The sequence below is a fragment of the Cynara cardunculus genome, unplaced genomic scaffold (assembly GCF_001531365.2).
Source record: "Cynara cardunculus var. scolymus isolate 2C unplaced genomic scaffold, CcrdV1 Un_Scaffold_6789, whole genome shotgun sequence".
In the NCBI taxonomy this organism is placed as follows: domain Eukaryota; kingdom Viridiplantae; phylum Streptophyta; class Magnoliopsida; order Asterales; family Asteraceae; genus Cynara; species Cynara cardunculus.
Window position 1 is genome coordinate 3937 of NW_020203161.1, and position 17927 is coordinate 21863.

Sequence of the window (17927 nt, forward strand, 5' to 3'; positions counted from 1 at the left end):
AAGCTGCAAACCCTTTTTTCTACAAACCACCCCGGAGATCGAGTTCCCATAACCGTTTTTGCAAGAACTCGATCCTCTGTTTACTCAAACTCCGAAGCTCTTCCAAAAGTTTAACGAAGTCAATCGACTGTCTTCGATGATCTTCGGCCATATATCTTTGAAACCCGAATCTCAGATGATCCCTCACAGAACTCGATAGATAGCAATCGTTTTTTCCGCATGTCGATCGTGCATGATCGAAATACTCCACGAAAATCCTAAAGCATTCCGTGCTGTCGATAGCCCGTGCAGGATCCGTAAACAAACTCGTATTTGCTCCCTGCAACCGAATTTCTTGAAGTTCTTGATGATTTCCATGATATAAAGCGGTTGATGACGATATGAATTTGTAAGTACGACATTCTCCTAATGGGAAGGGCTCGTCGGATCTCACCCCGTCTCCTCTTTTGTTGTTGTATCCCGGATAATCTTCGCGCTTGAATTCAACACATTCGAGCAATTTCAAACAACTTTGGGAGGCGAGTTCTACGATATTCCAACAGTCGAACGGGAATGTAGTCTTGTGGGATACGTGGACTTCCCCGTTTGGTCGCAACATTTGACTTGCATTATTGAAGAAACTGCAAACCAGATTTCTATGGATCCTACAAGTTGAAGACARAATGAAGACATTAAAGGCAAAAAGTTTAAAAGTGTTACAATAGATTTATAGGATGTTTTTAGCCGTTTTAACAAATTTTTAGGACGTTTTTTAAAATAAATTGTCTTACTGACTATTTTATACGACACTGTTTGAAAATATGTCTTATAAAAAGATGAGTTTATATGACATTTTCTCAAAAGTCTCCTACAAAATAGCTAACAAGACACTTTATTTTAAAAACGTCATAAAAAACTTGTTAAAACACCTAAAAACGTCTATTGTAACTCTTTTAAATATGACATTTTATTGTTTGGTCCAATAAACCCTAGTTCTATAAGCTATTCTATTAGGACGCTCAGGCAATCTAGGCATCCTATAAAGTCAATTTTGTTGTAGTATTAAAGATCATATAAAAAAGTGAACTAAGCCGAAAAACTTTTGTGGTTGCACATGCTTCCACTAGAACCCCCCAATTTGCCATTGTGAGTCATGTTTGCATTACCAAAAGCAACCTAAGAAAACTATATATTTCTTTTAAGGGGGGTGTTTGGGAACTGATTTGAAACAATTTATGCTTTTCTACAAAARTCATTATCGACTTATTATAAGTTAGAACGGGTTCTCTGCCCCTGCGGGGATGGAGCGACATAAGTTTTGAGAAAATGGTTTAATTTCTTCAAAAACTCTTTATTATCAGTCTGGCACYRGTATAAATTGTTTATCCAAACACCCAAAAGTGCTTATTACCGATGCCACACCGGAATAAGTCAATAAGTTGTTTTTATAAGCAATCCCAAATACCCCCTAAATCTTCACAAGAACAATAGATTGTTTGCAAGAGAAGACCAAATATGATAGTTTTGAGAAGCAAATTAGTATGAATGCATGTAAAAATAAGCTTACATGATAACTCCGTAATCGCTTTCTTTTCCAAAAAAACCGGCATGCGGGAAATTGTACACAATGCGATCAAACTTTCGCAGATGAAGATAACTATGAAACTCCATCGTGCATGCATCAACTCCGAATAAGAGCCGAGCTCCCAAATTATTCAATCGATCCAAGTTTGTTTCCGCGCTCTTGTATTTCTGAATCACATCATCTAGCAAAATGAAATTATCGATACAATTCATTATGCATTTAAATGAAGAATGTACGGCAGATGCAACAAATAAACTCACATTTGGTGAGGATTGAACCCCCAATATATTTGGTGATCTAAGGGCAAAGTTGGTTTCTAAGATTTGAGAAGGATTTGGAATCGGAATCTTTGGTGTTTTGATTTTGTTGGAAATGTATAAATAATTATAAAAATAGTTAAATTACCTTTTTATTACCCATAGGATTTTAAAATTCACAGGTATCATTTAAACCAAAGGATTGAGATGGAATTTAATTCTAAATCCGATTCAATCAAACCAAACAAGATCTTGAAGTCCGGAATTGAAATCCCGATATATCAATAAAATCACATTAAGATTGGATTTAGAAATCCAAATATTTCATGGAATTTCTTAGAATTTGTTTGTAAAAATCTTTTAAAACAGAGCAAATTGCATGAAAAAGTAACGTACTTTAACTTGATTTCTATTTTAGGTACCGTACTTTTAAAACCTTCATTTTGGTACCTAAGATGTAAAGTTTTAAACAATTAAGTACCCGGGTAACCGGTTGAAGCATTAACCGGTTACCATGTTGATATGAAAGTGATGGGTTAAAGCATTAACCGTTTACCATGTTGATATGAGAGCGATGGGATGAAATTGGGATGAATAGCAAATAATACGGAGTTGGATATCATATCACCGGCCACATCAACATGGTAACCAATTAATATTTCAACCTATTACCCAGGTACTTAAATGTTTAAAATTTACATTTTAGGTATTAAAATGAAAATTTTGAAAGTACGTCAACCGAAATAGAAATCAAGTTAAAGTACTTTATTTTTTCATGCAATTTGCCCTTTAAAATATGTTAATTTTGTAATGATATTTAATCAAACATGTTCATTAAACACATTAATTTTGTAATAATATTTAATTATTTTTAAAATTATTTATAATTGTTTTTTTTTTTTTTTAAATATCTACAAATAATTGAACTAATTCCCATTCCAAAAACCTACCAAAAATTCAAAATTCTATATGAAAATCCAAATTCAACCGATTGTTATCTAATTTACATTCCCTCCCGATCGTTTTTCAATGCACCTTCATCATGATCGAATGCAAAAAGGTACAAAAACAGCAAAAAATAAATCAAAATTGTATTAAATGAACGCCATAACTAAACAGACCTTCATACAAACTAGAAACTAATAGTGATCAACGAACACGATCGACAAGTAGATTGTACGAATCTGATTAACGAAACCCTAGCTAGCTACGGTTTCGAAATTGCGATTTAACAGAATAAGGATCGATTGATTACCACGAGAATCGATAGAAGAAGCTACGATGTTGAAACCTGATCGAAAGGAATCAGCCAAACTGAGAGCAAACGAGAAATCGCCTTCTCCAACCAGCAGAATCNGAGAATCGATAGAAGAAGCTACGATGTTGAAACCTGATCGAAAGGAATCAGCCAAACTGAGAGCAAACGAGAAATCGCCTTCTCCAACCAGCAGAATTTGGTGATTGGATGAGTAATGCTTCACCCAAATCTCTTTCTGTGTGCTTCTATTCATGAAAAAATGGTGTTCATACCTWCCTGCAATTTCCTCCATTGTTTTCTCTCACTAGAAAACTAGAGAGAGAAGTGGAAAGTGATGGCGACGTGGAGACTGAAATGTGAATGAAAAGTGGACTTGAATAATTGTCAATGGGAAAAGACAATTGGAATATTACTAAATTACCACTGGGATTTAGTGGAGGGGTGTTTAACAATTGCTGAATGATTTGTTATCAAAAGATTAAGTGGTCAGAATGATTAAGAGGATCTCATAATATAGTGCAAAATGAAATATAATTGGATGGTAATTGCGTACAATAAAATTAGGGCTTTTAATGGTTTAAGGGAGATCCAAAATACAAAATCAGGGTTTTGGAACAATTAAGAGACAAACTTTTTTTTTCTCAAACAAGATTCATCTCTTAACGATTCAGAGGTTGCCTCTTAATGGAACCATTAAGAGTTAAACAAAGGGTGTGTATTTGTGGGTAAAATGGGAAATAAAAATTTCGATACTTTTTTTTAATTAACTTGGACATTCAACCCGCTACATTAGTCGACTAATCTCAGAATGATCATCTGTTTTACGGGTAGCACAKAGTCACCGTATTTGTACTTTCATGGCCATAAAGGAATTTTTATTTCTACTTTGATTCGAATATAAGACCTTTACGTAGCTTTGATCTTTAGAGTTCRAATTCAAACCAATCAGATATATTTTTATGGTTAATTTCAATAAATTTGATGTGTACATAGTGGGGGGCATGGAATGAAGCCATGTCCCTTTTTTAGTGGATGATTGTTGTGTAGAATAATGGTTTCCAAATAAAATCCAAAGGGAAAAGAGGCTTCCAGTGGAAGATACAAATAGCTTCGAGTCGAAGATACAAATATCAGTGTTATTATGAGTTAGTTTAACTGACAACAATACGTGATTATATAATAATTATTAGAAGGGTACATGCATAATGAATAAAATATATCTTGATTTTAATATTTTATTTTATTTTTTATCTCAGTCGATGTTATAATATGGTCTTATGTGATTTTGAAAAAACGATGATTTTTTTTGAATAAAATATAAATTTGAGGGTATCATAAAATTTTGACAAAAATATCTCGATATTAGTATCAAATTAACTATTTAAAATTTCTATTTTTTGTGTAATTTTTTAATTTAATTTTTTTATTATAATTTAATTTAGGTTCAATAACAAAATAATTTATACTTGGTTTAATAATATAATTTTCTTCTAAAGATAATAATTAATTATTTTGTTAGAACTCGATAATTATCCTAATTATATTTTAGATCTTTTTATATTTTAAAATGAGATGTTTATCCTCTATTTGATTATGTTTATCATCAGTTGGTTACACAAATTCAAACATGGAGCTTTAATAAGTTGTACTTATGCATAATTTACTTGTAATAATCTTGAATTTTAAATAATATGCACCAATATACAATATTTATATGTATATGAGTGATCAAATGAAAACCACTACAATTTGTAAAAAACCGTAAAAACCTCATTCCACCAATCATAATTTTTCATTTTGTTCATTTTTTTGTAAGTATGAGAGGTTAATTAATTATTTTTATTGTGTAGAATGTTAATCATGGATATTATCATCTTCATTATTTTAATTTTAGAGAAATACATGAAACAGTTTCATTAAAATTTCATTCTGTGGTATATGAAACAATTTCATAATCATATATGAAAAAATTTCATCAAAAAAAATATTATATGAAACAATTTCATACGATTAAACAATTTCATGAAAAAATTTCATAAGATTAAACAATGAAATCGACGGACGAAAGTAGTTTTTATGGTTTTTACAAATTGTAGTGGTTTTCATTTGATCGCTCATATACATATACATATACATATACATATACATATACATATACATATACATATACATATACATATACATATACATATACATATACATATACATAGAGGAGCGTTCAAATGAAAACCATCTTCATTTATGTAAACCGTGTAAACCAATCTCAACCATTCATTTTCTTGATCAATGGTCAAGATTTGTATGCTTTATTTATGGAAATTAAAAAAAAATAAAAAATAAAAATTCAGTTTATTTCATCAATAAGGGTAGAACGGTAAACAATCATTAACATTCATACTATGGAAATGTTTATTGAAATAAAAATTCAGTTTATTTCACTATGGAAATGTTTAATTATACAATTGTTTGTTTCCTTATCCCAGGCTTTTTTGTACATGTTAATGCAATTGTTTCATGACACTTTATGCATACTACATGTTATGAATGAAACATTTTCACCTTCAAATTATTACATGCAGATTAATTTCATAACGAACAAAATCTATTATGAATTATTTCATTAGCTATGAAGTTATTTCATTATCTATTTTATTAATTTTTTTACATGAATCTTTTTCATTACATATTTTACATGAAACTATTTCATTAACTATTTTACATTAATCTATTCCATTATGCACCCATTTCATGATACGTATGTTTCAAAAAGAACAAAACTCATTATGCACCCGTTTCATGACCATTCTAACAACTGAACGGATCAACTTCAGATACAATGCATCATGGATCATAATGAAAGTAGTGCATTAATCTCGATTTACTTTATTAACTTTTTTACATGAATCTATTTCATTACCTATTTCACATGAATCTATTTCATTACCTATTTCACATGAATCTATTTCATTAACTATTTTACAAGAATCTATTCCATTATGCACCCATTTCATGATACGTATATTCCAAAAAGAACAAAACCAATTATGCAACCGTTTCATGACCATTCTAACAACTGAACGGATCAACTTCAGATACAATGCAACATGGATCTCAATGAAAGTAGTGCATTAATCTCGAATTTGTTAAGAAAATGAAAACATTTCATTATGATGAATCTATTTCATTAATTATTTTGCAATGAAATCTTTTCACCTTCAAATTCTTACAGCAGATTAATTTCATGACRAACAAAGTCAATTATGCATTATTTCATTAGCTATGAATCTATTTCATGAATCTATTTTATTAAATTTTTTTCATGAATCTATTTCATTAACTATTTTATTAATTTTTTTACAGGAACAAGATATCCAGCAGATTCATTGCATTGCATTGCAAATAATTAAAAATAAAGATTTTAATAATATATTATAATAAAAGTTTGAAACGTTACCATTTTTCATACTTTCTTCTATTAAATTTGCCTTAAATAAAATGTATTACTAACTTCCTTAATTATCAAAAAATTGTGTAAAATGACATAAATAACCTTATCAATTAAATTTAATTAAAAATAAATGAAATTTTCTTATTGATCGAAATTGGTTTACGCGGTTTTTAAGAATTAGATGGTTCGCATTTGAACCTGCCCCCATATACATATACATATACATATACATATATACATATACATATACATATATACATATATATAGTTTGTTTCAAATACAACCTGTTGCATTTGTACAACCAATGCAACCCAATAAATTGAGGTATTTATAAAAATGCTGATAATTCATTTATTATGATTTGAAGAGGAAATTTTTGGYTTTGTAGTTGATTGTATTTTCTAATATCCTGGAGTATCTGTCAAATTTTAGTAGGCGCCTTTCATACCCATCAAAAATTTTACTTGCGAAAATAAGTTGAGCTGGTACACAGGACCCCGCTCAGGACTTCATAGGTCTACCCCTGGTTCCATTTGTCGTCCCTAAGAACTGAATAAGATATCATAAAAACTATTGTTAACGGTATACCATTTTATGTTGTTGAGAAAAGTGTTCGATTATCGGAAAACAATGTACGTCCATTACATATGGGTTATCTTTATTCACCAAAGAGAAACAGTACGAAGCGAATGAATACAAACCAAAATCACTTTATGTGGTTCGAAGTAGAGCTATTCATGAACAGGACGACCTACTAGACCCGATAAGTTTCGACAACAGTTCTAAAAAATGAATAAAACCAGACATAATTATTAAAATTAATGGACATGTATTAGGGGTTGTTTGAGAGTTATTGAATGGTTTGACGCCGAATGATTAAAAAACTCTCATTATATAGTGCAAAATGAAATATAATTGTTTACAATGAAATTAAAGAATTGAATGGTTAAGAGAAATATAAGATACAAAATCATTTAGAGAGTTTTAGAACCATTAAGAAATAGATTTTTTTCTACCAAAAAAATTCACCTATTAACAATTCAAAAATTGTCTCTTAACAAAACTATTAAAAGATAAACAAACAACCATTAATACAAATTTTTTGACACGACAGCCCATTAGTTAATATTTTTTTTAAAATTAATTAAATATAATACATAAAATTAAAAGTTATGAAGGTTTCCCAAGTCACGTTATGGTTATCACTCTTTTGGAAACCTAAAAACAATAATTACTTTAAAATATGGTCTTTATAAGAGATATTAAGCAGTAATTAATGAGTGTAAAAGTAAAAGAAACTGTTTGATTTCTTATAATATAATAGGTCCAATCTTTCATAAGCCAATTTTTTTCCAGATTAAATCGAGGAGAATAAAAATTCATTCCCATTTTCAATCTTTGTCATTTTCATTCATCTGTCTGAACCAAACGCCCCTTAGAAGTAAATTATGTTTTTTGTTCATATGATTTGCTAAAAATTACGAATTTCGTCCTTCTGGTTTTAAGACTTTGGTTTTCAGTTCTATTGTTTGTAATTCGTTTATATTTTGGTTGCTGGGGTCAAAACACCATTTTTAAGTATGAAAGACTAAAAATCGAAATAAACTGTAAATCATAGGGACCAAAAAAGCAATAAATTTTAAATTATAAGGACGAAAAAAGATAATGAGTTATAAATCATGGTATGAAGATTGTAATTTCAAAACTATAAAAACAAAAACAGAAACTTTCAACAAACTATAAGGACTAAAAATGTAACTTACTCATCCTTCAATTATGTCCCATCGGGAACATTCGATAATTACTCCAATTATCAATTCCCAGTTTTCTCTATTCTTTTTTTATTTTAAAGAAATTAATTAAAATTCTTTGTGAAAAAAGACATAAACATTTGTTTAACAAATTGTTAATCTTTTTGATTGATGTTTTATTATTGCAAAATCAATATTTATGCTTTCTTTTATCCAATCGATATATGAAGAGGCTAGCTCTAAATTAACAAACATATGTCTAGAAACAATATTTTTGTTCTAAAATTTTGGATACCAAAATTTGTTCATCATTTTTTAATTTTTTCAAATATTTAGAATTGTTGTCAATTTCTATCCAACATTCTATTATAAGACTTTCAACAAATTTGAATATGATTACTCATAATTCGATTTTTATAATGAAAACCTCGGTTTTATCTAGGTTTAAATTATATTTTGAAATCTTTTTCAAAGGATCGTCATGAACCATGAGATCTGGTGAAAAACCAGCTTTGTTTTCGCTTACGAAAACATTTTCTTCGTCGATAAACGACTGGGTAGACTGAGTTTCCTCAACCTCCTTCCCCCTTTTCAAACATGGCTTTGATACCAATAATACCCTAACAGATAGACTTTTTACGTTTATAACCCTGAACGCGGAATACGGGTTACTAACAAGTCTAAAACAACTCAAGGAGTTGTCTTTTTCTATTTTGGAGAGCTAAAAAGCCCAGTCCGATTAAGCTAACTGTAATAAAAAAGCATTTTTGTACTAACAGTAAACTATTAGTGAACGAATAAGACATCGTTTTTTATATTCGAGAGCGTTTACAGCGCCTCTAAAAAAACTCATGCCTCGTAAAATGATTAGTTTTTCCAAATAAAAAGTATAAGGATCTCCTAATCGGATTTCTAGAAGATTTACCTGATTGGTAGATTCTTCAATTTGACTATTAACAAGATCGATTTCTCGATTTATTGTTTTATTGTATAATTTTATAGGATCACCCATGATGTCTTATAAAATTAATAACAAGATATAATCTTGCATTTAAGTTTTAAAAGATTTTCTTCTAAAATTTTTATAGAACAAGCTATAAAAGTTTTTTGACTGAACAAATTTGTCCTTTGAGGACTTTGATTGTAGGGATCAAAACGATACTCGTCAAGTTGGTTTTGAACATTTTGTAAATTTGTTTTTTCAGTTTCAATGTGAATTTCAAGTTCATGAATTTCATCTTGAATCTGTTGATTCCAGTTTTTAATGCAAAAAGACATTAATTTCTGTATTTATATAAAAATTGATTTTTGTAAAACAATTTTTTGAAACAAAGGAGAAGATGTAAAATAAAGAGAACTACTTACTTGAAGAAATAAACAAAAACAAACTTATGTATTTTATACCGTGTTCGTTTACTTGTTCGTCGATACTTTTGAAAAAACGCCAGCCTGCCGGGTTGTGGTCTGATTCGTTTCCCTAAACGGCCTCCTGCCTAGCGGTACTTAGCAATCCTTCTGACCTTCCTGCTCTGTCACAGTTTCTTCAATTGTAACGACTGAATGTAAAGATAACAGTGTATAACTACATAATGCTTCTTTTATTTCAACAGGTAAGCCCTCAAATGAGGACTTCCTCAATATCTTACATCTCCCCTTGGGGAGTTTTACTCGCTAGAAAGCATAGAAGCTAACAATTTACTAGTTTCTTTGAGAGAGTAACTCGCTCAAGGAATTGATCATGATATCCTAAGGAATGAATCCCGAGGAGCTAATGTCTAACAATGAAATCTAACATCGTTATTTATAGAACAAAAACCTATTGTTAGTTCTACAATTATTTTTCTAGACGTGGTCCCCACGTGAATAGTGACGTGAATAGTGACGCGTCGTGAATAGTGACGTATTGAACGGTGAATAGTAAAGTACTATTCATCTCGTGATTTTCTCCATTTTTGTCGTATGAAGAAATAATGCAACACTTTAGCTGGTCTTCGGTGCTGTCTTGTCTTCTGACAGATGCTCTCTGTCTGAATTATTGTTGCTGCTACTTTCGCAGTGGCTGCAACAGTGATCTTCAAACAACTGTGTAGCTTGTTTGCAGAAGCTTTGTCTTGTACCGATGCAGGTATCAATACTGTTGCGCATGAATTTTTCTCCGAAGATAGAGAGTTTTTTCATGTCGTCGGCGTTGGTGTTGCTAAAACTCCAACCGGTAATTATGCATTTTTGGCTTACATAATTAACCTTCTTCTTCGATCCTGAAATGGTCTCCAGGAGCTTTTCTGCGACTCCTCGTAGTCCGTTGATACGAACTTGATGCAAAATGTCTGTAAACGGAAGATCTCTATCCTCCATAGGTTGAGATAATTCTATCTCCTTCCTATTTTTAGCAAGTCCTATCTCAATAAAGTAATAGGGTTTATACCTTGCTTCTTGTTGCCAGTCTGGGATTGAACTAACAACGTTAATATACAAAGGCTCATCCTTTGCTTTAAGAACTTTTCGTCTTAAGTTCTTTATAGATTCTACCATCTGGCTCGGAAAATGTTTGAGCTCTTGCAGGTTGCTGCTTGGGTAGATGTTGTGAATTAATCCGGCTTTAAAAGCTTGATGGATTAATGTTGGATCTGCTCCTTCAACGAAGTTGAACAGACTTTTTGATTTCTTGTCCGTAGTGTAGAACTTTTCGGGCACGAAATCTTCTGGGCAGGCTGATCTTGCCTAGTTCCAGATGTCTCTGAAGTCATGAGCCATTAGTGGCGCGCTGGCGACTTCTTCAGTAATGACCTTTGGTTTGATGAACCTTTGGTCTCTTTGATCTTCTTTGGCCTTTGGGATCGGAATCTTAGGTCTTAGAAAAGATTTGTTGGTGGAGGACGTGCCTTCTTGGTAAGTTGCTAGGCTGAGTCTGGCAGTTTCTTCCGTTCGGAATTTCATTGAAGTCGTCTTTCCTTCTTTGCAGAAGGTCTCCACTACACCCCAGTTGGTGTATATGCCTTTATGTGGTCCGCGATAGATCACATAAAATCTCGCTTGAGAGTCGTCTTTCAAGGCTCCCAAATAACTCGGCGCAAGCTTCTGTTCCTGCACTGAATTGTTAGATGACAGAGTTGTCATTCTGCTGAGTGCTTCAGCTGAGGGATTAGAGTTAACTAATCTACTAGTTTTGCCCAACATGGGATCAAGACTAGTATTATCCTTGATTATGCTTTTTAGCAAAGCACCAGCTATCAACGGATTTGTTGATTATTTACCAAGAGCCGTTTGTTCAGGGATAGCCTTTGTTTTAAGACTTGCGTCTACCGGTATGTTGGTTACCGTTTAGTAGCTTTCGAGAAGCTTAATTTTTTGCTCAATCGCAGAGATTTCTATTTGAAGCATCTGCTTCTTTATCCTCAATGTCTTGAGGTCTTCCATTTTTACAAAAAATTTTGGAAAAAATTTTCTCTCTGATTCTAACATGGTGGCGGTTGATGACGATATGAATTTGAAAGTACAACATTCTCCTAATGGAAAGGGCTTGTCGGATCTCAACCCGTCTCCTCTTTTGTTGTTGTATCCCGGATAATCTTCGAGCTTGAATTCGACACATTCGAGCAATGTCAAACAACTTTGGGAGGCGAGTTCTACGATATTCCAACAGTCGTAYGGGAATTTAGTCTTGTGGGATACGTGGACTTCGCCGTTTGATYGCAACATCTGACTTGCATTCTTGAAGAAACTGAAAACCARATTTCTATGGATCCTASAAGTTGAATACARAATGAAGACATTAAAGGCAAAAATGTCTTRATAATTGTCGAGCTTGAGTCTATCTCGAACACACACAAAAGCRTGTTTAACTTAACAAGTTGAGCTCCATAACGCAAATGTTCRACTCCRCTCGTTCGAAAACTCGATTAAAWTTTTMGAGTCAAGCCAAGCTAAGCCATTYGAGCATACAYTTTYTCGAGCCAAACATGTTAATGAGAATCATATAATCAAACTATCAAAGTATTAAAATTATTGATAGAAGCATCCTAAAAAGATACTTTATAGGACTTAAGTTTATGGGACTAGACCAAGTAGCATCCTATCTGAAGGGACTTTATTAAAATTATTCTCAAAAGTCTCCTACAATATAAATAATAAGACACTTTATTTTAAAAACGTCCTAAAAACTTGTTAAAACGCCTAAAAGTGTCTTATAAACCTATTGTAACTTTTTTAGATACGACGTTTTATTGTTTGGTCCTATAAACCCAAGCTACTATAAACCATTCTATTAATACACTTAGACAATTTAGACATCCTATAAAGTAAATTTTGTTGTAATGATTAAAGATCGTATAAAAAAGTGAACTAAGCCAGAAAACTTTTGTGGTTGCACGAGCTTCCACTAGAACCCCCCAATTTGCCATTGTGAGTCATGTTTGCATTACCAAAAGCATCATAAGAAAACAATAAATCTATATATTTCTTTAAGGGGGGTGTTTGGGACCTTATTTGAAACAAGGTATGTTTTTCTATAAAAGTTATTATCGACTTATTATAAGTTAGAATGAGTTCTCTCTCTACCCCTGCGGGGAATGGGGATGGAGCGACGGAAGTTTTGAGAAAATTGTTTAACTTCTTCAAAAACTCTTTATTACCAGTTTGGCACCGGTATAAGCTGTTTATCCAAACACTCAAAAGTGCTTATTACCGGTGCCACATCGGAATAAGTCAATAAGTTGTTTTTATAAGCAATCCCAAACACCCTTTAAATCTTCATAAGAACAATAGATTGTTTGCAAGAAAAGACCAAATATGATAGTTTTGAGAAGCAAATTAGTATGAATGCATGTATAAATAAGCTTACATGATAACTCTGTCATCGCTTTCTTTTCCAACAAAACCGGCATGCGGGAAATTGTACACAATGCGATCAAACTTTCGCAGATAAAGATCATTATGAGACACCATCTTGCGTGCATCAACTTTGAATAAGAGCCGAGCTCCCAAATTATTCAATCGATCCAAGTTTGTTTCCGCACTCTTGTATTTCTGAATCAGAACATCTAGCAAAATGAAATTATCGATACAATTCATTATGCATTTAAATGAAGAATATACGGCAGATGCAACAAATAAACTCGCACACCCTCTCCACCTTTGGTTAGGATTGAACCCCTGACCTACCACCAATCTTATTATCAAATTCATGATAAACCCAGGGAAAATTTGGTTGCTAAGATTTGAGAAGGATTTGGAATCGGAATCGGAATCGGAACCTTTGGTGTTTTGATTTTGTACGAAATGTATAAATAATTATAAAAATAGTTAAATTACCTTTTTATTAATTGATTACTAAAAAAACAAATGTTTTTAACGTATTTTAAAACATTATTACATACAAAACCTATGAAATCTCATAAAATACCAATCACTCCATAGGATATTAAACCAAAGGACTGGAATGGAATCAAAATCACATTAAGATTGGATTTAGAAATCCATATATTTCATGAAATTTGTTTGTAAAAATGTTTTAAAATAGGGCAAATTATATGAAAAAAGTAACGTACTTTAACTTGATTACTATTTTCGGTAACGTACTTTCAGAATTTTCATTTTGGTACCTAAAATATAAATTTTTAAACATTTAAGTATCCGGTTGAAACATTAACAGGTTATCATGCTGATATGGCGAGTGATGGGATGAAATTTGGTTGAATAGCAAATAATATTGAATTAGATATCACATCACTCGCAACATCAGCATTGTAACCGGTTAGTGTTTCAATCGGTTATTCGGATACTTAAATGTTTAAAACTTTACACTATCAAAATGAAAGTTTTGGAAGTACGTTACCCAAAATAAGAATCAAATCAAAGTAAATATTTTTTCATGCAATTTGCCATTTAAAATACGTTAATTTTGTAATGATATTTAATCAAACATGTTCATTAAACACATTAATTTTGTAATAATATTTAATTATTTTTAAAATTATTTATAATTTTTTTTTTTGAAATATCTGTAAATAATTGAACTAATTCCCATTCCAAAAACCTACCAAAAATTCAAAATTCTATATGAAAATCCAAATCCAACCGATTGTTATCTAATTTACAGATCGTTTTCTCAATGCAGCTTCATCATGATCGAATGCAGAAAGGTACAAAAACAGCAAAAAAATAAATCAAAATTGTATTAAATGAACGCCATAACTAAACAGACCTTCATACAAACTAGAAACTATTAGTGATCAACGAACACGATGGACAAGTAGAATGTACGAAGCTGATTAACGAAACCCTAGCTAGCTAGGGTTTCGAAATTGCGATTTAACAGAATAAGGATCGATTGATTACCATAAGAATCGAAAGAAGAAGCTACGATGTTGAAACCAGATCCAAACGAAACAGCCAAACTGAGAGCAAACGAGAAATCGCCTTCTCCAACCAGCAGAATCTGATGATTGGACGAGTAATGCTTCGCCCAAATCTCTTTCTGGATTAGTTGTATGCTTCTATTCATGAAAAAATGGTGTTCATACCTTCCTGCAATTTCCTCCATTGTTTTGCTCAATAGAAAACTAGAGAGAGAAGTGGAAAGTGATTTAGTGGAGACTGTGAATGAAAAGTCGACTTGAATGATTGTCAATGGGAAAAGACAATTGGAATATTACTAAATTACCACTGGGATTTAGTGGAGAGGTGCTTAACAATTGCTCAATTATTTGGTGTCAAAAAACTAAGTGGTCCATATGATTAAGAGGCTCTTATGATATAGTGTAAAATAAAATATAATTGAATGGTAATTGTGTACAATGAAATTAGGGCTCTTAATGGTTTAACGGAGATTCAAGATACAAAATCAAGGTTTTGGAACAATTAAGAGACAAACTTTTTTTTTTCCAAACAAGATTCATCTCTTAACGATTCAGATGTTGCCTCTTAATGGAACCATTAAGAGTTAAACAAAGGGTGTGTATTTGAGGGTAAAATGGGAAATAAAAATTTCAATACTTTTTTTTAAAAATTAAACTGGTTATTCAACCCGCTACATTAGTCGACTAATCTCAGAACGATCATCTGTTTTACGGGTAACACAGAGTCACCGTATTTGTACTTTCATGGCCATAATGAGATTTTTATTTCTATTTCGATTCGAATCTAAGACCTTTAAGTAGCTTTGATCTTTAGAGTTCAAGCTCAACCCAACCAAATATTATTTTTATGGTTAATTTCAATAAATTTGATGTGTACAGAGTAGGAGGCATAGAATGAAACCATGTCCCTTTTTTAGTTTATGATTGTTGTGTAGAATAATGGTTACCAAATAAAATCCAAAGGGAAAAGAGGCTACCAGTGGAAGATACAAATAGCTTCCAGTGGAAGATACAAATATCAGTGTTATTATGAGTTAGTTTAACCGATAACAATACGTGACTATTTAATAATTATTAGAAGGGTACATGTACAATACAATAAAATACATCTTGATTTTAATATTTTATTTTATTTTTTATCTTAGTCGATGTTATAATATGGTCTTATGTGATTTTGAAAAAACGATGATTTTTTTAATAAAATATAAATTTGAGGGTATCATAAAATTTTGACAAAAATATATCGATATTAGTATCAAATTAACTATTTAAAATTTCTATTTTTTGTGTAATTTTTTAATTCAATTTTTTATTATAATTTAATTTAGGTTCAATAACAAAGTAATTTATACTTGGTTTAATAATATAATTTTCTTTTAAAGATAATAATTAATTATTTTGTTTGAACTCGATAATTATCCTAATTATATTTTAGATTTTTTTATATTTTAAAATGAGATGTTTATCTTCTATTTGATTATGTTTATCATCAGTTGGTTACACGAATTCAAACATGGAGCTTTAATAAGTTGTACTTATGCATAATTTACTTATAATCTTGAATTTTAAATAATATGCATCAATATACAATATTTTATGCATAAAAAATGATTTTTAAGAGTTCTTATAAAATGTTTTATAATATAGTATAGATATACACACACCCACACTACAAGGGTATCAGCGTAATACAACAAGATATATCTCGATTTTAGTGCTTCATTTTATTTATTTTCTTTGTTGATATAATACATTTTTATGTGGTTTTAAGAAAATGATAATATTTTTATTTTTAAATGAAATATAAATTTGAAWTAATTATTTAAAAGTTCTCGTTCTCCATGTGATTGTTTTTAATTTAGATTTAATAACAAAGTAATTTATTTTTGTTTAATAATATAATTTTTATAAGGATTCTAATTAAGTATTCCGCTAAAACTCAATGATTATTCTAATTATATTTTATTTTTTATAATTAAAATTAGATGTTTAACCTGTATTTGATCATGTTTATTTGCATTTAGTTACACGAATTTAAAAGAGAGAGTTCTTTTTAGAGGTTGTTGGTTCGAGTTTTTCAAAATCATTAAGTATTTTTCTGGGTGTTTTTCAGGACCCTAAGATTAGTTGAGATATATATATATATACACACACACATATATACATATATATATATATACATATATACATATATATACATATATTAAAATATTGTTGCTTAATAAAACTATTAAAAGATAAACAAACAACTTTTAGAGCAATTTTTTTGACATGACAACCCATTAGTTAATATTTTTTTTAAAAATTAATTAAATATAATACATAAAATTAAAAGTTATGAACGTTTCCCAAGTCACTTTATGGTTATCACTCTTTTGAAACCTAAAAACAATAATTACTTTTAAATGGGGTCTTTGATAAGAGATATTAAACAGTAATTAATGAGAGTAAAAGTAAAAGAAACTGTTTGGTTTCTTATAATATAATAGGTCCAATCTTTCATAAGCCAATTTTTTTCCAGATTAAACCGAGGAGAATAAAAATTCATTCCCATTTTCAATCTCTGTCATTTTCATTCATCTGCCTGAACCAAACGCCCGCTAGGAGTAAATTATGTTTTTTGTTCATATGATTTGCTAAAAATTATGAATTTCGTCCTTCTGGTTTTAAGACTTTGGTTTTCAGTTCTATGGTTTGTAATTCGTTTATATTTTGGTTGTTGGGGTCAAAACACCATTTTTAAGAATGAAAGACTAAAAATCGAAATGAACTGTAAACCATAGGGACCAAAAAAGCAATAAATTTTAAATTAGAAGGACGAAAAAAGATAATGAGTTATAAACCATGATATGAAGATCGTAATTTCAAAACTACAAAAACGAAAACAGAAAATTTCAACAAACTATAAGGACTAAAAATGTAACTTACTCATCCTTCAAATTCAATTATTGTCCCATCGGGAACATTCGATAATTACTCCAATTATCATCAATTCCCAGTTTTCTCTATTCTTTTTATTTTAAAAAAATTAATTAAAATAATCATTTTCATACTCTAAAATGTAATTTCAAGTCTAAAATGTAATTTGATATTGATACCCACCGACTAAAAAACCCCACCCTCACCCTCACACTCACACTCACACTCACACTCACACTCACACACCGCTCTTCTCACACACACTCACACACGATTTACTTTTTTTTTAATTTTAAAAATTTAAATTTACACTTTATATCCTTATAATTAGTTAATTAATTTACTTTATATCTCTCATTTTTAAATTTTTTAT

The 17927-nt window shown here is 30.6% G+C and overlaps 1 protein-coding gene across 1 annotated transcript; it reads right to left on the bottom strand.

Annotated features, from left to right (window-relative positions):
• Positions 1 to 9: 9 nt before the first annotated feature.
• On the bottom strand, positions 10 to 14818 carry LOC112504755 (heavy metal-associated isoprenylated plant protein 41-like). The gene is made up of 3 exons (XM_025108701.1): positions 14616 to 14818; positions 1547 to 1745; positions 10 to 644 (listed from the first exon to the last, which is right to left on the bottom strand). The coding sequence occupies exons 1-3, from the start codon at positions 14779 to 14781 to the stop codon at positions 20 to 22; spliced, it is 990 nt and encodes a 329-aa protein (XP_024964469.1). The 5' UTR covers positions 14782 to 14818; the 3' UTR covers positions 10 to 19.
• Positions 14819 to 17927: the final 3109 nt, after the last annotated feature.